This window comes from Lynx rufus, unplaced genomic scaffold, assembly GCF_022079265.1.
Source record: "Lynx rufus isolate CCGP_SWC_20201006 ecotype Redwood Valley unplaced genomic scaffold, mLynRuf1.p SCAF_9, whole genome shotgun sequence".
NCBI lineage: Eukaryota > Metazoa > Chordata > Mammalia > Carnivora > Felidae > Lynx > Lynx rufus.
This window is the reverse complement of record NW_025814897.1, coordinates 3,993,218-4,014,203: the sequence shown is the minus strand read 5'-3', so window position 1 is coordinate 4,014,203 and position 20,986 is coordinate 3,993,218. Positions and strand designations below refer to the sequence as shown.

Sequence of the window (20,986 nt, the reverse complement as noted above, 5' to 3'; positions counted from 1 at the left end):
TGATACGATTTCTTTGCTGTAGTAATTTCTTTGAGTGCCTGATTTGCTCCCATTCCATCTCACTCATTGTTGCTCTAATATATGGAAATGAAACACTTGTGCTTTTTCAGCCAGTACGAGCACCAGAAAACCCGGATTTTCCATCATCTTCGGCGGGCGAGACATATTGGACAAGAAAGCTTCCCAGGTAATTGAGGGCTGACCTCCAGAAACTTCAAGGACTGGTGAGTGCTCTTCCTTCAAACGCGGGAGAGAGATACCTCCTGCCTGTGTCTTCAAACGAAGCTCATTCAGACTTTCATTTATTGGACAATTATTTTGCTCCCTTTTCCTATCACTGGGGATATATCGGCAAATGCTAATTACAGACTCTGCTCTGATGGAAACAAGATTTCGACAACAAAGACAGACAGCTGAACTAGGACAGCGCAAGGAATCCGCATTCCTGCTGCCTCGAGTCTTGTCAGCACCATCTTGGGTTACCTGCTCCACTCCAATTTCTACGTTTGCCGCCTGCCCAATTTCTACCACGTAGAATGGGTCTCCGCCTCCTGAGCTTTCCCAGAACTCCTTGCCTTCCCGCTTGTTTCCGTCTGGAATATCCTTACCCCTCCTCGGTTCCTGGAGAACTACAATGCATTTTGAATTTAAAAGTCTGTTTTCCCCCGGGAAGCACTTCTGACTGTCTCCATTCTACTGGGTCAGCACATTTGCTGGGGTCCTGATACACGTTGCAGTACTTCTGATTCTGAAGCCATTACATCGTCTGGTCATTATGCATTTTTGTTTCTGAGTTCCCAGCTTGAGAGTATGCCTTCCTGGTTTAGGGGCCATGTTTTGCTCATCTTTGTTCAGCCCCGCAGGGCCTGGAAGGATGTTGGGAACACAGATGTTGAATGCATGCACTCGGAATCAAGTGCAGGACTCTCCTGTCTCTACTGCTGTCTCCTGTCTCCTGTCACCTCCTGTCTCTACTGCTCATTCCTACTGTCGGGATGCATGCTGCTTAGTCCTTCCACAGATGGTTGCAATAATCAAAGCCATCATCCCCAGTGATGAGGCCTCTTCTGGAGTGACTACTCACGACTGAAGCTAGTGTTCCTTGTCTCCATGCTTGTTTTTTGTCTCCTCTGTCTCTTATACTTCTGTTTTTGACGATTTTTTTTTGTCTTGGTGTGGAAAAAAAATGACCCCATGGGTATTAGTCAGTAAATAAAATGCTCCTTCCTTTCTACATAATGATTCGACTAGTTATGGCACACGGAGGCAGGCTCTTCAAGCCGTTGGCTCTTGTTGATGCTGTATTCAAGTCAGAGATGTTTTTGGAAGTGGAGGTGGGTAGAGTTCTAGATTTAGTGCAGTTCTTTATGTTAGAGACATCTGAAAACTTATAAAGGCAGATTATAGATGAGCAGACGCTATCTGTTCCGACACATTTGGCAGTTCGCCAAAAATCCTGTCTGGGCCCTGATCTTATCACTGGGCGATACTGGACGAAGAGGCAGCCTTGGCCTCAGGACACACTGCTGAGGCCCTGTGCACTTTCCATCACTTAGGTACAAATGGCCACATTGCTGTTTGTGAGAAATTTGCCTCTTTCCAATTGGTCGTGCCCTGAAGCAGGATCACTGCCTTCCTCTGGTGACGCAAGAAGCCCCTGAGAGGTCAGGCATGGCTTTTAGGCTTTCCTGATTAGTTTGCAAACAGTATGGGAAGGTCACTGGCTTTGCCAACTGTCTGAGTGTCACGCTGTGTCTAATGAGAACCTGAATTCCCCTTTTCTGTAGTGAAAGGGGAAACAGTGCAGAAAGGGGCACCAATTATGTTCGAGGTATGAGACAAAGTGGCAGTTTGAGATACTCATGGGCCACTTTCTCTATTCCCTTGTCAAACAACTATTTCATAATGTAAGGTCAGTCCTTGTCATCTTCTCCTGAGAAATACTTGGTGAGGCTCCTTCAATACATCCATCATGTGCCCTAAGGGCAGCTGGCTCTCGTTCCCTACCAGACGCCTCTGACATCATCACGTATTCGATAAGAACGGGCACTCATCCCCAGATCGCCGAGATGTTATGAGATCCTTGGTCATTTTCTACGTGCTCTATTTCTAAAGGAAAGAAGGCATTTTCATAGGATTTTAGCCAATGCTTTTGGTTTAAACCTTAGTGAACCAGAGAAGAGTTGCTAACTAGAACAGAAAAGAGAAATAAATCTGTTACCTCATCACTTGATCTTCAGCACACAGAGTCTAGTGTCTCACCCAATGTGGGCGGGCACTCGATAAATATTGGTACGATGAATGAATGTACAGAAAGGGCCAACTGACCAAGGTTTTACTTTATACTCCTTTTCAAGGTGTATCCCATGTGTAAAATTATATTGTTTCAGGATCAAATGCAATTATCAGTCTTTATCAGAAATAGCATTCTTGAATTTTAGAGTGAGCAAAATTTTCTAACATCACCTCAGTCTACTGTTCTTTATTCAGAGAAAGGAGAAGTAGAATCACGGGCATTAAATTATTTCATTTAATTTTTTTTTCTGTTATTTATTTATTCTTGAGAGAGAGAGAGAGAGAGAGAGAGAGTGTCAGTCCCAAGCAGGCTCCATGCCCAGCGCGGATTCTGACATGGGCTTGATCTCATGACCCTGGGATCATGACTTGAGCCAAAATCAACAGTTGGACACTCAACTGACTGAGCCACCCAGGTGTCCCTCTGTTTACTTTTTAAAAATAAATAATTGCACATTTCTTAAAAAGTGAAAATATTCATCTTTTTTGGAAACATAATTTTGGGGATATAGGTTGAATGAGCAAAGAAAGAGGTAGCAGAGAGTACAAACCACCTGTGGCCCTATGTAATGACTGTATCCAGAGAATGAGTTGGGTGTAATGAGAGAAGGGTTTCACTGACCACAGGAACACGGGAATGTAGCTGCGTGACCCTTGTTATTTTTCATGGTGGAGTAAAACGTGTGAGCAACCATTAGCCTTAAGTGCTATTCTGCTCAAATAATTTTTGATGCCAGAAAGACAGTTAAGATCAAGTTTGTTGCTGCTTTTCTGCTACTGGGCTAAGTATATGTATCAGTCTGGTAGTCGATATTCAGTTGATAAGGTCTTAGAGTCCCTAAGGACTCTTTGTAAGTAATCAAGCTCAGGATTCAAAATTAATGGATATGTGTGAAAATAAAATAATATATAAAAAGGTTTCCACTATAAAGCACTGATTTTGATATGAAAGCAATTCATTGGATTCCAGCTATATTATTTTTAGCTATTCTATAAAATAATTGTCAGAGGAAGAAAACTATGTAAGGTGAATAATGCTAGTGCCCAATATGGTATATTAAAGTAAAAATTGACAGCTTTAATAATTGATCACAAATTTAACAAATACTCATAGAGTAGTTTTGGTTTTTGTCTTTTTTTTTTCAGAGTTATTTTCAGCAGATGAGTGGACCAAATTGCCCACTGGATTTAGAAGGCCAAAAATGCAACTTGTTTTATTACAGCCTTGTGCAAACAATGACAATAAATCTAGCTTTGTAGTTTTGTTACATTTCTAATACCTTAAAACTCAGTGGGTAATATTTATATAAATTCTTCCTTTTTTCCTATGGTGTAATTTAGCATAGAAAAATCAATATACCTTAAACTACACTCGCGAATAGTTGTTTTGAAACTGATGTTTTGAAATGTTTGAATGCATACACGGCTACTTGCTATTTTGAACAGTAATCTATGGAAGGGAAACTTCCAAACTCATTCTATGAGGCCAGCATTACCTTGATTCCAAAACTAGGCAAGGACCCCACTAAAAAGGAGAATTATAGGCCAGTATCCCTGATGGACATAGATGTAAAAATTCTCAACAAGGTACTAGCAAATTGAATCCAAGAGTACATTAAAAGAATCATTCACCATGACCAAGTGGGATTCATTCCTGGGTTGCAAGACTGGTTCAATATTTGCAAATCAATCAACATAATACACCACATTAATTAAAAAAAAAAAGGGTAAGAACCATATGATTCTCTCAAAAGATGCAGAAAAAGCATGTGACAAAGTACAGCATCCATTCTTGATAAAAACCCTCAACAAAGCAGGGAAAGAAGGAGCATACCTCAACTTCATAAAGGCCATATATGAAAGACCCACTTCCTTAATATCCTTAAGCTAATATCATCCTTAATAGAGAAAAAGTAAGAGCTTTTCCTCTATGGTCAGGAACGGGAAAAGGATGTCCACTCTCACCACTGTTATTTAACACAGTACTGGAAGCCCTAGCCTCAGCAATCAGACAACAAAAAGAAATAAAAGGCATTCAAATTGGCAAGGAAGAAGTCAAACTTCAATATTTGCAGATGACATGATATTCTATGTACAAAACCTGAAGGACCCCAGCAAAAAACTGCTAGAACTAATACATGAATTCAGCAAAGTCACAGGATGTAATCAATATACCGAAATCTGTTGCATTTCTATACATTGTAATGAAGCAGTGGAAAGAGAAATCAAGGAATCGATCCCATTTACAAACGCACCAAAACCCCTACGATCCCTAGGAATAAACCTAACCAAAGAGGTAAAAGCTCTGTAGTCTGAAAACTACAGAACCTTCATGAAAGAAACCAAAGAAGACACAAAGAAATGGAAAAACATTCCATGCTCATGGATGGGAAAAACAAATATTGTTAAAATGTCTATTACTACCCAAAGCAATACACACATTCAATGCATTCTCTATCAAAATGCCACCAGCATTTTTTTTGCAAAGCTAGAACAAACAATCCCAAAATTTGTAAGGAACCACCAAAGACTGCCAATAGCCAAAGCAATCTTGAAACAAACAAACAAACAAAGAAACAAACAAACATAAACAAAACGAAGCTGGAGGCATCACAATTCTGGACTTCAAGCTATATTACAAAGTACAGTATAGTACTGGCACAAAATGACACACATAGGTCACTGGAACAGAAGAGAAAACCCAGAAACGGACCCACCATTATACGGTCAACTCAACTCATCTTCAACAAAGCAGGAAAGAACATCCAATGGAAAAAAGTCTCTTCAGCAAATGGTGCTCATAAAAATGGGACAGCACTGTGCCAAAGAATGAAACCGCACCACTTTTTTACACCATACACAAAATAAATTCAAAATGGATGAAACAGAAAAACTATTAAAACCTTAGGCACAGGCAGCAACCTCTTTGACCTCAACCATAGCAACTTCTTACTAGACATGTCTCCAGAGGCAAGGGAAACAAAAGCAAACATGAAGTATTGGGACTTCATCAAGACAAAAAGCTTCTCCACAGCGAAGGAAACAACGAAACTAAAATGTAACCTTCGAAACGGGAGAAGAAATTTGTAAATGACATATCTGATAAAAAGTTTCTTGGGGAGCCTGGGTGGCTCAGTCGGTTAAGCGGCCGACTTCGGCTCAGGTCATGATCTCGCGGTCCGTGAGTTCGAGCCCCGCGTCGGGCTCTGTGCTGACAGCTCAGAGCCTGGAGCCTGTTTCAGATTCTGTGTCTCCCTCTCTCTGACCCTCCCCTGTTCATGCTCTTGTCTCTCTCTGTCTCAAAAATAAATAAAAAATGTTTAAAAAAAAAAAGAAAAGAAAAAAAGTTTCTTGGGGCGCCTGGGTGGCGCAGTTGGTTAAGCGTCGGACTTCAGCCAGGTCACGATCTCGCGGTCTGTGAGTTCGAGCCCCGCGTCGGGCTCTGGGCTGATGGCTCGGAGCCTGGAGCCTATTTCCGATTCTGTGTCTCCCTCTCTCTCTGCCCCTCCCCCGTTCATGCTCTGTCTCTCTCTGTCCCCCCAAAAAAATAAATGTTGAAAAAAAAAATTAAAAAAAAAAAGTTTCTTCAAAATCTGTAAAGAACTTCTCAAACTCAACACCCAAAACCAAATAATCCAGTTAAGAAATGGGCAGAAGACATGAATAGACATTTTCCCAAAGAAGACATCCAGATGGCTAACAGACACATGAAAAGATGCTCAACATCACTCATCACCAAGGAAATACCAATCAAAACCCAATGAGATCCCACCTCACACCGGTCAGAATGGCTAACATTAACAATTCAGGAAACGAGATGTTGGCAAGGATGCGGAGAAAGGGGAACCTTCTTGGTGGGAATGCAAACTGGTGCAGCCACTCTGGAAAACAGTGTGGAGGTTCCTCAAAGAGTTAAAAATAGAATTATGCATTCAGCCCAAATGTCTATTGACTGATAAATGGATAAAGAAAACGCAGAACATGTACAGAATGAAATATTACTCAAGCCATCAAAAAAGAATGAAATCTTGCAATTTGCAAGAACGTGGATGGAGCTAGAATGTATTATGCTAAGTGAAATGAGTCCGAGAGAGACAAATGTCGTATGATTTCACTCATATGTGGAATTTAAGAAACAGATGAACATAGTGGAAAGAAAAAAAAGAAAAACAGAGAGGGATGCAGACCACAAAAATGACTATTGACTATAAAGAACAAACTAAGGGTTGATGGAGGGAAGTGGGTGGGGGATGGGCTAGATGGGTGATGGGTATTAATAGGAGGGCACTTATGATAAGCACTGGGTGTTATATGTAAGTGATGAATCATTGAAGTCTACTCCTGAAACTGTATGTTAACTAACTAGAATTTAAATAAAAGCTTCAAACATTAAAAAATAAGCCAACTGAAAGTAAAAAAATAAAGATAAAGCCCATATTTAAAAGTATAACTATGAAGCATTCATTTACTCACCCTTATAGTCAAGAACTTTAGCTTTAATAAACACCTTAGTTTTGTTGTCCTTATCACAGATTTCTAGTGACAGTTTTGCTTTTTTAGTAGTGTTTTGGGCCTAAGGTCAGAGTTTTTCAAGCAAACTATCTAAAGACAGGGATAAAATTCTGCATTTTTAACAAAGCCGATACCTCAATCCAGTTGATTCCCAAGCCTACTATTTGTTGGAGATCTACTGCCATAGAATATTTATAATTAAGTTAAAAAAGATGTTGCAAAATTCTAAAAGCAACTAATTTTAATTAATTTGAAAATCCCGACACATCCTGTAAGTCTTTTGGGCAGAGATTACAGAAAAGAGATATTAAAAAAAAATAAAGAGCGATACATTCATTAGAACGAATTAGGCATAAAAATAACTTGGAAAACAGGTACAGAAGATGAAGTGCTTCTTTAATTATAGTTGTCCATTCACACATTTTAGGAGAAAATTGTGTGAGCCATTTCCATTATGATTTGAAAACTGATATGAATGAAAATATCAGCAGAGTACTTATGGATAGCATGTTGCTGCAGTCTGGAGGTTGCCTACCCTTCCATAAATGTACTAACACGTCCCCTTATCTGCATTCTATTAACTTCCCCATCTTCTGAAAGAGGGCTACTTCTCAAAAGCATTTTCCTGATCAAGATTATTTAGCATTTTACTGTTTGAAAAACTGCTTTGGTTGATTCTCTGAAATTGTTTTCTCCTGTTATTTCAATTTATTAAAGAGGATGTTGAAATACAGGTGTATTAAAATACATGTAGAAACTCTTGATAAAGTTTGGATTAGCTCTTATGTTTAGATGAGACAGGAGTAAAACCAAGAAACATTAAAAAATGATTTGGCTTAGAGGTACAAAGCATTAAAATATAGATAGTAAAAAAAATCATGTTCAGGATCAGAACATGTCTTTTTTTGGGGGAAAATTTTACAGGACAAAGAGTATATTATATTCTCATAATACTGTAGATTTTGTACAATCGATTAGGTTTATAGTTGAGAGGGACAAAGTCTCATTATTACTATGCAGTCACGAGAGAAAAGAAACAGTTTAGAATCCGGGAGGAAGAAGAGACACGGAAAAGACATGCTCAAGTTTTCTAAGTTCTGGGGATCTAATGCACAGCACGGTGACCACAGTTAACAACACTGTGTCACGAGGGCGTCGCAGGGCTCAGTCCGTTAAGTTTCCAACTCTTGGTTTCGGCTCAGGTCATGAACTCGTGGTTTGTGAGTCCAACCCCTGCATCAGGCTCTGTCCCGACAACGCGGAACCTGCTTGGGATTCTCTCTCTGTCTCTTTCTCTGCCCCTCCCCTGCTTGCTCCATCTCTCTCTGAAAATACATAAATAAGCTTAAAAAATTTTAAAAAACCAATACTGCATTATCTGTCTGAAACCTGTTAGGAGAGTAGATCTGAAATATTCTCATCCCCAAAAGGAAATGGTGACCACATGAAGTGACAGAATTGTTCGTTCACCAGCCCTTCTGTGGTCGGTCACCACATCATAATACGTTAGTGTATCAAATTACCACACGGCACACCTTAAACGTACACAATGTTATATGTTAATCATATCTCAATAAGACTAAAGAATATAAAAACAATATTTCTGAGGGGCGCCTGGGTGGCTCAGATGCTTAAGCATTCAAATCCTCATTTCGGCTCAGGTCATGATCTCACAGTTCGTGAGCTCCAAGCCTGCGTCAGGCTCTGCGCTGACACTGGAGATCCTGTATGGGATCCTCTCTCTCTCTCCCTCTCTCTGTCACTCCCCTGCTCTCTCTGCCTCTTAAAAAACAAAAGTGTATTTTAAAAAATGATCTTTTTGAGATAAAAAAAAAAAAAAGATGTTTGGTTCCCTTAGCAAGATTTTTTATTTAAGGCTTGCTCACAGAGTTTATCCAAAGCCCCCGGGCATGATTTCCTTCTCAGAAACCAGCTAAGCCCTGAAATGGGGCTTCTCCAGACGCGGTCATTTAAGTACAAGCGCTAAGCGGGGTGTCTTTCTGAGCCTTCCTGGCCCTCTGACAGGAACATGGTAACCCAGGCAGCACTCAGAACTGACTGTTCTGCGGGATTCACGAGGAGGTATTTACAGAGCTTCGGTCATTCATGGCAAACAACTCAAACTCTCCACGCAGGCGTGGCGGTGGGAGGGAGTGAAGACGGGGTTTGAGCTGAAGTGACTGTCTTACTTAGGCAAGTAAGACCGAAAGCTTTTTCTTGGATTCCATAAATACACATTTAAAAATTCCATGCACCTCGAATAGTTGCAACCTTGATGACTTTTTGGACTCCCACTCAGGAATAAACCTGAGTGACATACAGGTTTGTAATTAGTATCTTCCAATACGGCATAAACGTATTTCTTCAATCAAGTTTCTTTTTTTTCTTCCTCTATGAAAAGTTAACAGGAAGTGAATACTCTTTCATTTCCTCTTACAGTATAGACTGGCTTCACCAGACGTTTCGAAGAACGACCACATGCCTTTTTACCTTTCACTTGCACTAATTCTTACACAGTTGATGGGGGAAACTCTGGCCATTGAGTTTAGGGCCCCTCAATATTAAGGAGGAAGCTCTGAAACATATTTTGGTTTCGATTTTTCTAGTTGGGTACCTGAGTTATTCTTATAAATACACCTCCACATTGGTAAGTTTACTACTAGAAATCAAACCCTATTATGATGCAAACTGTATGTGGTAAAATAACCAACAAAACATCACTACAATACTGCTTCAGCCAACCTGACTCGGTGTAGAGAAACAGGAGCGAACATTTCCGAAGCCACTAGATGGCATTCATTCCCTGCAATTTTGGCCAAATAGAGCTACAGCTCATCACGACATGTAGGGTCAGGAGGAAGGCAAAAGTTAACCACGATTTGAGGATATTTTCCTATCATTTAGCACAATAACAAAGCTCACTCTTACCTTTTCCTGTCTACTTCAAATCAAATCTACAAGCATTTACTGAGAAATTTATTAAAGGAGTCTTCATTTGTGAAGAGTTGAAAGCCATCTTCACTGTGCACTTAAACACGTAGAGGAAAATATGCTATACACAGTATGCAATTTAACTTTTACTTCACTGCTTTACATGTTGTTGGTTCTCACGCAGCTAGTTTTCTAAAGGTTACCGAAAACACACAGTCACAAATACTGAAACTTTCTAAGATTGCAGATGGCATTAGTCTTCAAAATTAATGTTTATGAAAGTAGGAGGCCAAGAGCTCTTGATGACTCACAAAAGGTCCTTTCTATGGCAGGTCTTAAAAATGTGTGAGAAATAGTGCTTCTAACGCACTGAGACCTGAGAACCAAAACGGCCTTTGGTGATAAAGGATTATGATTTAGTTGTGGAGATGAATCATGGAATGAAAGATCCTGAACTCTGCACTTCAGACGAAATGGTGGGGAGGAAATATTGATGGGAACAAGTAAATCAAGAGTCAACTTTTTGTAGAAGGCATAGGGTTATAGTAACATAAAATCCAGGACTTACCTGTTCTAATATGTTTTGAAGTCTCTCTATCTCACAGTCTATTACAAATTTCTTCTCTTGTCGTCTATCAAGTTCTTCTAGAAGTTGCCTATAGCTGACATCATTAAAATTTTCCACACATATAGCGCTGACATGCCAACCATTTTGTCCTGCTTTTTCCATAATAGCTTGAAGTATTGAGTATCCTAGTGGGGAAAAAAAATCCAGACGGGTTACCAAAATCATACTTTAACTCCCCTTCAATAACTTATGTAGGCACTGAATCTACAGCAACATTTTTATGTTGCAAATACACAATGAATGCTTTAGAAATTTAAAATCTGACTGGTTATTTGTGAATCACTTGTTTTTGCTTTCTTTACTTGAGGCAACACCCTTTAAAATATTACTTGGATGAAGGAAGAACACCTTAAGAAGTTCTCAAAATTTCTCTACTGGAGAACATTACCTTGCTTTAGACATGTTTTTGATGAGATAAACCAAAAACCAAATTCAGTACTACCGGCAGTCAATACAATTTCATAAATTCATTTTGTTAATTCTACTCACTGGAAAGAATTAATTTTGAACAACTGTTTAGGCTCTTCACTCGAACATGGTAGTAAAAACATTTTTTTTTGGATTCAGCTATGGAAGAGATGACGTAGAAAAAACAATGCAAAAGTATGTATTGAAGACCCATTATTGTGAATGGAGAGGCATGATTATGTCCCCTCCCTGCCTTTTCTGGAAAGAAGGCGTTCTTTAACTCTTTGTCTCTTGGCTGGGGAATGATGTGGATTGAGGTTGGACTGAATGGCTACTAGGTGGGGCAGTAGGCACCCAAACTCATAATCTAGTAGAGGAGAAAAAGACATTCAAAGAAACAAAGACAATCGAGTTTAAAATGGTGTAATGATAGCTGTGCTCAATGCAGTGTTGGCCCAAAGGGACGGTTTGGTTAAATCCGCCTTGTTGGACGTGGGTACCAAGTGCGGAGAACAAACAACTTGTACTGGGTCGTGAAGATTGAGGACACTCATCCAAGATTGCAGAAATCCGAGGAGTATTCGTTAGCTGGAGGCAGCCTTCCAGTGAATGGGGGGGGGGGGTCTGTGCCTTGTTGCCCATCCAGACCTCTCTGCATCAACCAGCACAGAAGGGAAGAGGTCTTGGTATCTGGATTAAGGAAGATGCGCAAAACTTGGAATACAGCACCTGGAGTGTTTCTTCGGGCCAACACTGTCTTGAAATCTTGCTTTTTTCGGCTCTCGGTTTTTGACTGGCGGAGCCTTTAAACTATGAACAGCCCTTACACACGAACTGGTTAGACTCAGAGCCTGGTACCCAGTTATTTTTTCCCCCTTGTGGCTTAGCATAAAAAAATATGCTAGTCCTTTTTAAGGTCTGGCATTTCTTTGAGTTCATTCTATGACAGATGCTTACGGTCTCTCCCTCCCCTGGTCCTTGGAGTGAGCCTGTAGAACCAGGTGGATTAAAAGCAAATACTTGAACACAAAGAACTTGCAACATAAGAGGACATTTATTCAGGTTTATGATTGGTATGAGTCTCTCAGATTCAAGGGTTTTGATTTTTCGGTATATTTTCTACAAGTCAGAGTTTCAAACGTTACGGATGCTCAGTTAATATCAACAGATGGAACTGATGATGAGATCATATTTGAAATATAAATTACCTGATATCCTGCCAAATGAAATACTGTGGCAGTCAGGACTCATTTTTATCTAAATGAAAAAAAAAATTCCCCAAAGAGGAAGAAAGAGGGCATGTTAATTACTATATAATTATTCTGGTACATCTACTGCTCTATTTAGTTTTCCCTTCTGCAACGTATGCCTATCATTATCTTTTCAAATCTCACCTAGATTCCCCTCGGCCTCCACCCCAAGTCCAGTGCTCTTCCCCTTGTTTTCTGTTGGGCACAAATGTCACAGGACGGTCTGAGTGCTCTCTTAATGTACCTGTTCATGCCTCATTTATTCAGTTACTGAGACTTGCTCTCTGCTAGGAAGGGAGGCAATGTTACTTTTATTCACTTTTGACACCCATGAACACGTTCTTTTCAAAAATACCAACAGACATCTTCCTTTTCCTTCTTCTCCCTCTATTTGTTGTCAAACCAAAATAATTTAAAGGCATTCTGCTCGATTTTTTGCATGTCGTGCAAATGAGAATTGCTGTTCGCACACACCAAAGCAGTTGTCCTGCTCCGTGGGATCAATTCTTAATGTATCACCTTTAAATTTATTTATCTTTTTAAATTTCTGGCATCACGTGCTTATCAGGATTCATGTCACCAACTAAGCATCCAGGTTGTTATTATCCTTCCTACGGGACTTTCACAGAATGTACAGTGGCAAGCCTTCTGATGAAATTCATATATGGTCACCGTTGCATAAGAGATATTTCAAGATTCACACTAATGCCAAAACTATAATTCAAATTCAACATTTCGTTATCTGCGTTTTCCGATTTACTATGACACTAGAATAGACACAGACGAACCCCTAGGACACAATCTTTGTTAAACGGCAAAGAAAGTTGGCTGCCTAAAAAGAATCATTAATCATGGTCAGAAGTAAATGGCATCTTTTCAATGCAGTGCAAGGGACATGCAGTTACAGGTTGGAAGCTTGAATTCTTTTATAAGCTGTGTTGGATTTTAATATGCTTTCTTATTTATGTCACTCAGAGGTGTGTGTCTTATTTATTTGCCAGGATAGTTGTAACTTGGAGAAAATACTGCTGTTGAATCTATGATTATGTAACTTAGCTGTTATATAAACTAAAAAATCACAAGTCATGTCATACTAAATCTACATCTGGCTATGATTTGTGTCTCCTACTTATTAGAAAATCTGTAAGGCAATATTGTTGGCCATGAATACTGCAGTGCTGGGTGAATCCCACAAGACAGACGGAGACTGTACTACTGTAAAGGATCTTTTTAGTGTTGCTTCTACATTAATAAGCTGCCTAACATTTTAATTCAATATGATTTACTGAAAACCTACTACATCCAAGATTCTTGAAGGTTTGCCGAGATAAAGACATGATTCCTGTGTCTACAAGGAATTAACTAGCTAGTCACTTACTAACTATTATGCAAATTACACAGTATCATATAAATAACCAAAATAATTTTATTAGACTCGTAGCGAAACCATCCCATGGACAAGATCACAGTGCTGTCCTAGAGTAAGTAAGTAAAAAACACTATCAAGTGACACACACAGGTATTTTTAAAAATGTTATTACGTCACGTAATGATGTTATCAATTATGCTGACAACTGATCACAGTGATGTAAGCAGTACTGAACTACTGCATCCACACACACATCAACAGTTTTTACATCATCCATGGGGAATGGCGTATTTTCCATGAGCAGTACCATCCAGACACGTGGCTGCTAGCAACACAGGCTGGATTTTGCTTATGTGATGTTCTCTCTTTCAAGAGTTATTTGATTCAACTATCTGTACACAGAGGAGCAGGAGGAGAATCATGAGAAGTTTATGTCATGGCGGACATAATTTCAAAAGAAGGGAGTTATCCATAAGCTGTAAAAAGACAAAAACAAAAAACTTCCCTTGGATGAGGACAGAGAAGAGCTCATAGTGCTCTTTAATTAGAAGGTCATCGGTGCACTCAAAGCTGCATCGCTGGAAGGCTGGACGCAGAAGTCATATTTCAGAAGGCTGAGAAACTGAGAAAATGAGACGAAGTGAGACTGTAGACATTATCAAGGAGTGTCGTCAGGGTAGTGAAGTAATCAGATGAAGTGTGCCCCATCATGATGAATAGGGGCTTTCGTAGAAACATCGAGGTCGTGAGAACCCGTCTGGAAAGGAGAGGGCTGAGTCTATCCCACGGGGGTTGCTGAGCTTAGAAAAGAGAAGGGGCACAGCGACTGCTTCTTTGTACACCAATTACAACCCCTCTCATTAACCTCATGAATTGCTAGGCAGGCATCTACCACCAGTCTAGTGATTTCTCTGGTCTGGGCACAATCACGGGCATCCCCAGCTAGTGGATTTGAAGAGAAAGGTTTCTATGCCTGGGAGTATACTTCATGCTGTGGATTAACCTCAGTTTTAGGGAGGAATAAGAGTCTGGAATCCTTGGCATCTGATGCCGCCATGCTGGAAATGGAGAGCAGATGTTGTGACCACAGAGTCCGGACTCTTACCAAAGCAGCTTAGCCTGGAAATCACGTGTTCAAAGGCCACTGTCTGGACTCTAAGGTCTCAGCACATGGATGGAGGAACCAACATGTAGCTTGCTTAAATTTACGGGCAGCTGTGACTATAGCATTTATTTTGTGCCACAGTTCATGAAGGGCAGAGTGAAAATAAATAAAGATCTTCTAACTTAAATAGTTTGAGGCCATACATGCAGACCTGATATAAGATGACGAGTTTTCCTTGTCTACAATCAAGAGTAAAAATGGAAAATCCATCTTTAAAGATGGGCATTCTGGGTCTTAGATTTTCCCTGTGGCCTCTCGTATTTTCTCACAAGAACATTCATCGTTTCCTGACCCCTATACTCCAGTGTTCATAGTTAATTCAGATGCCATCTTACAGGTGAACTTAGTAATTTAAATGTTTAAAGTTTCCGTTAGTTGCACCTGAACCTAACCCTCATTAATATGGGAATACAGCAAATATTTTTAACCATTTGCCAGAGGTTCAAAGCATAGAACTCCTCCCTCCAGACATGCCCTAACACTATTTTTTTTCCCTTATTTCTCTTGGGCTTTTCTCCAGGCCGCTGGAGAATTTGATTTCAGTGCAAAGAATGGTTGAACCTATTAACTTATACATCACTTGTTTACACAGCAACTAGACTGATTTTTGTAGGCAGAAACTCCATGGCACTTCCTTGCAGTGCCCTGTTTTCTTATTCTTTTCTGATATATAGCAAAGTCATAATCATCCCTCCCTCTCTTTCAGTATCATTTGGGCCACTAATGTCTCTGTTTTACATTCTCCAGCAATACTGCACTTCTCAGAAGTTCTAGGTGGTACCATGCATCTCTACTTCAGTGCCTTTGCACATGCTACCATTGCCCTTAAAAAACTGTTTCCTTCTACCTTTGTCTTCTTTCATCTTTCGGAGCTTATTGCAAACATAACTTACCTACCCCTGAATGATCACTTTCTCCTCTGAGCTCTTCAAGCTCTTATAGCTTTCTGTACATTTCTTTCAGAGATTTTTACCACAGTTTCTGGCTACGTATTTAATGATGATCTGATGATGCCTCTGCCTTCCACTGTATTGTGGGCTCCGTGAACACAGCGGCCACTTCTGGGCTCGGTTCGTAGTTCAGTGGGGGCACAGTTGATGCTCAGCAAATTGTCTGAATGCATGAGTGAACTAGTGGGAATTTTAGAGGCAGGAATCAGAATTTTAAAAGGCCCAGAGGTAAGACAAAGCGTGGCAGTTCACATCCAGGAACCTGAAATATGTCCAGTTTATCTTGTGTGTTTGGAAGGACAAGGAGGGTGCTGGAGAACTGGTGAGGACTGCAGGAAGGGCTGGAGAGAACAGCAGGCAAGTGTCATCACAGGGGCTTTCTCCATTGTATCACAGAATTCAGTCTTTATTCCCCAGGGACATCAGGAAGAGAATGACAAATGTGTTGTACAGTGATCATTCAGTTGAGGTGTGAGAAACACTGTGGATGAAAGTAACAGGAAATGGGAAAATCGGTTCATGCCATACTGAAGGGATCCAGGCAAGAGATGACAGGAAAGGAGAGTGGATTTGAGACTATGGGAGAAGGATAACTCAACTTGGTGATCGACAAAACAAACGGGATGAGGAGGAGGTGGGTTTGGGCGTAACAACAATCTGTTCTGTTGGTGGTCATTTTGTCCCGTTTTCTACAGGAACTTGGGTCTCTTTGACGTCCTGAAGAAGCACGTATTTTTTCTACTTGGATTTCAGATGTCAAGTGACTTTTGGTGATAAGGCCTGGCAGTCAACCTCCTTCATCACCCGAACCAGTATGCTAGATTCTGACACAGGTTTGAGAAACCCAGTTTTCTCTCTTGCTTCAGGCATCCAATTTTCTACAGACCATCTCTCTACATTCTGAACAGTCCCTAAGAATAACCTGGAGGGGCACGTGAGTGGCTCAGTCAGCTAAGCATCTGACTCTTGATTTCGGCTCAGGTCATGATCTCACAGTTCCATGGGTTTGAGCCCCGCATTGGGCTCTGTGCTCACATCAAGGAGGCTGCTTGGGATTATCTCTCTCCCTCTATCTCTCTCTGTCCCTTCTTCCTTCTCTCTCTCTCTCCCAAAATAAATAAATAAACATTAAAAAAAGTTAAAAAAAGAATAAACTGGAGATCTTTTCAACTTTGCTTCCAGAATTGTTTAATCTGCTCAGCACTATGAGTATTTATCCATCTTTTTATGGTGCACAGCAAAGCCTTTTCACGCAAGAAAGGCATTCTTCAAAATTTTGCATAGTTTTAAACTCCAATAACTAAAGACTAGTTTCCTGATCAGAATAAATGTCTGGCATGATTTCTGTATGGTTATGATTTTGCTCATAGGCTGAAGTTTTATAAATTTTAAATATCACACTAAGCAAAATTCACAATTATTTTTTTTCACAATATAAAAACTTCACAATTCAAACTTGCACTAAATGCAACCATATAGCTGCATCTAAAATATAGATTTTGAATTGGGGCGCCTGGGTGGCTTAATTGGTGAAATCTCTGACTCTTGACTTTAGTTTGGGTCATGATCTCATATTCATGAGTTTGAGCCCTGTATCAGACTCTGTGCTGACACCTCGGAGCCTGGAGCCTGTTCCGGATTCTTCTTCCCCACCCCCGCCCCGACTTGCTCGCTCTCTCTCTCTCTCTCTCAAAATAAATAAAAATAAGCTTAAGAAAATAATAAAAAAACATAAATTTGTGAATTAACAGCAAGCAAATAACTTTTGTCTCATATTAAGCATTTAAAGTACTTAAGACCTAATTTTGCACGTTAAACTTATTCAATATGCAACACTCTGGGAGAGCAAATTGTTGAGTGGAAAGGAGGGACAGGGCCCCTTAGAGACAGGACTGCTCTGCGCAGAGAATGACAGGTGGAGAAGGGGAGGGTCTGCTGGAGAGACAGTGAGGTGGGAAGCTTGAGGAATACTTAACAGATTACTAATAGTTTAGAGACTAGTCTGCTGGAGTAGTAGGTTCATAAACATACAAAGCTTTATTTTCATTTGACAGTGTGCCGGGACCTCAAGAGCGGCCCAGCCCGTGAAAGAGGTAGGACTGTCCCCACCCTGTAGGTGAAGAAACAGAGATAAAGATGGGCTGTGTGATCGACATCAAGTCATAACCCTAACGACCGGCAGGGCTGTAAGGTTCAGCTCAGGCCCTCCGTTCTCAAGCCCAGGGGCTCCTGCACCCCACGTGAGCACACAGGGGAGCTGGAGATGATGCCTCAAGGAGGGCTGGGGCTGTGTCTGGTCTTCACCAGCTCTGGTGAGTCTCTCACCAACACCCCTAGCGCATCAGCAGACGGTGTCGGTGCTGTCTTCAGGGACACCGAGAATCTGACCGCTTCTCCCGGCAGGTGCAAGCGAGCACTGCCTCTGGTCTGGAACATGCAAGTGTCTCCTGACCTTGTCCTTGCTCTCGTCACCACCCCCTACCCCCCGCCCCTGGGACCACTGGTAGCACAGCTGTGCGCAAGCCAGATCCCGTCACTCCTGCTCACCCCTCCTGCTGGACCTGCACTGCGGGCCACTGAGTCACATCTGTGACCTCAGCCTCTCCTACCTCAGCATCTCTGACCCCAGTGTCTCCAACCTCAGCCTCTCTGACCCAGCCTCTCCGACCTCAGCATGTCTGACCTCAGTCTCTCTGACCCCAGCCTCTCTGACCTCAGCCTCTCTAACCTCAGCCTCACCGACTGCACCCACGAGGCTTAGTCCCAGACCCGCCAGTCAAACCAAGAGCTGTGCCCTCTTGCTGTCCTCCAGGCGGGTCCATGAGGCTCCCCTTTCACCTCCGTCCAGACTTTACCCCCTGCCCTCTCTTCAGCAGGCCATCCCAGTCTCATTCTCCAGCAAGACAACTCTCTGGTCCCAAGACTCCACATTTCCCTTCCTCGCCAGACTCTGTCTCTAACATCACCACCTAATATACTAGGTACATTATTCACATACCGTGTGTATCATCATTGCCCCCACAAAAGTGCAGGCTCACACCCGGAGGCACACTGGTTCTGTTTCCTGAGCGAGAAGACTGGCCACTAAAGGGCACTCAATGAATGTGCTTCAATAGTTAAAAACCGGAAGTTAAATTTTACTTAATTTTTTTAAACGTTTATCTATAGCTGAGACAGAGAGAGAGAGAGAGAGACAGAGAATGAGCAGGGGATGGGCAAATAGAGAGGGAGACAGAATCTGAAGCAGGCACCCGACTCCCAGCTGTCAGCACAGAGCCAGACTCAGGGCTCGAACTCACGAACCATGAGATCACGTCCTGAGCTGAAGTTGGGCGCTCAACTGACTGAGCCATCCAGGTGCCCCAAATTTTACTTCATTTTTAAGAGGGACACACAGGCAGATGACAAAACTGCTTTCATATTAGCTGACATGATGGACTCCAGTAGAGAAGGAAGAAAGGGAGGCCCAACCGGAGGCTCCAGAAATGAGTCCAGGTCCAATGCAGCGACTCCTCCAGTCTACAGTCATTTGAACAAAGATGGGGGACAATGGAGAAGGTCAGTGGCTTGCTTTTCTCCAAATTCTACACTTGCCACTTCATTCTGTACTCATCCATCGAGTATACCGGGAGATTCTTTATCATAGCAGGTTGGAACCATACAAGACTGCCATTTTTATGCATTTAGATGCTAAAAGAATGTGGCAGGTAAGTGCAAAAACTCCCAAACCAGGGCAGAGGGGAGTCATGAGGAATGGGAGCCAGGAGCCTGGCACACCTCAGCCCTCCTTAGGGTATCCCTGGAAACTGCTCTACAGTTTCTGTTATCAGTCTTTCTAGCAACCATCTTGAGTCATTGACAAAGGCTGAAACAAGCCTCAAAAAAAAAAAAATCAGAATTAAAGGAAATTTGAAATCCGGTTTGGAAAGAACTCTATTCTAAATGCTAAAAACAGAACTACATTTGGTTTATAAAAACAAATCCTCAGCTAACCCTGAAGAGCTCTTTCACTGGCTGAGGATGGTCAGTGCTTTCTACAAAATGCTGGTTTTTAAAAGACCGATTAATTTACTCTACCCTACGTTGAAGCCTGAGTCCCAGAGAGCTCATTAATTAAACATGAAAGCAATCACTAGCAACACAAAACACATGGAAGTGTTACACATCCTATTAGATGTCAGTTTGTTACTTCACGTGCCGAACTGTGTACTGTAAATAATATTAATTTAGATCCGGCTTTTATACACAAAGCCAAAACCATTCATTTTGGTTGATTTGAAAGTGATATTTTAAAACATTACTTTGTCTTTTCTTTTGAAAAGGAGTAGCAGCACATAATTTTCTTTAGATGATTCTGTTGAAAGGATTTGCATACAATTACCGAGACAATTTCTGTTCCTAGCAGGAACAAACACAGGATGAAGTAAGTATTCACCATATGATTAGCCTAATTTTTATATCCCACGGAGGCTTGCTCAATTCCAAGAAGTAATTGTAAACTCATGTCAGTGACTGAGAGTGAATACATTTGATTACTCACTATTAAATTTCTTTACTGGGGAAATGACACCGAGGTGATCATATAAATAAAGAGTGATTTCTTGAACAGCGTGCCAAGAAACAAATGATGGATTCAGTGGTAGACTCCGTTACCTTCAGCTGCAACAACTGTGTTTTTCATTTCAACTATATGGTTTTGAGGCAGCGTATCTGAATTCCTTAATCATCCAGTTTTGACTTCTATGCAGTGAAGATGATTAATGTAGGATTTTATTACATATGGAATCTGCTCCATAGCTGTTAACAAAAGTCGCCTTCACTCCCCATGGTAGAACGGAGGGAGAATGCTCTTGTCTATTTGAGGGATGTGCTTTGTGAATTCATGGCAGGCGAGGGAATTCTTCCCCACAACTCTGGGAGACTCAGAACGTATAACTCAACATCCCATTCCTGCTGGAAAACGAAAAGAAAAACTTAACTCTTATTCTTCAATTCTGTATTTGGTTACTAGCCATGGACTCAACTCGGTTTCGTCAGAAACCCAGGAGGTGCTCTCAGACTTGTCACTTTTTTTCACCGTCGTCTCTAGTCAATGCTGGTATTTCTTCCTACATATTGTATTTAAGATCTTGCATGAAAAGGTCCCTACTTATGCTTTCCGTTTTCACTCAGTGAGTATTTCCTGAGGGTCTACTGTATGCAGGCCATTGCTCCAGAGTCTGCATATACAGGAATAACAAAGACAGTAGAACGTGCAGACCTTCGAGAACCTTACACTCCTGGGCTAAGGCAGACAATAAACAAATACACAAATACATTTATAGTGACAAGAGGTGGCAGGTGTTATGAAGAAAAATGAAGCGAGGGTGGGACAGAAATGACTGGCGGCGATGGTGGCACTTATTTTTCCACACCGGTCTCTCTCGGTCTCTCTGAGCTACACATCCCTCAAGTCACACTGAAGATCAGCAGTTCACT

General features: G+C 41.2%; 1 protein-coding gene across 3 annotated transcripts in view; it reads right to left on the bottom strand.

Annotated features, from left to right (window-relative positions):
• Positions 1 to 20,986, bottom strand: part of GRIA4 (glutamate ionotropic receptor AMPA type subunit 4) — a 398,973-nt gene that overhangs the window by 104,077 nt on the left and 273,910 nt on the right. For all 3 annotated transcript variants that reach the window (XM_047071078.1, XM_047071079.1, XM_047071080.1), the window contains exon 4: positions 10,307 to 10,491. In XM_047071078.1, coding sequence (XP_046927034.1) covers positions 10,307 to 10,491 — 185 coding nt within the window. The remainder of the gene's footprint in view (positions 1 to 10,306; positions 10,492 to 20,986) is intronic.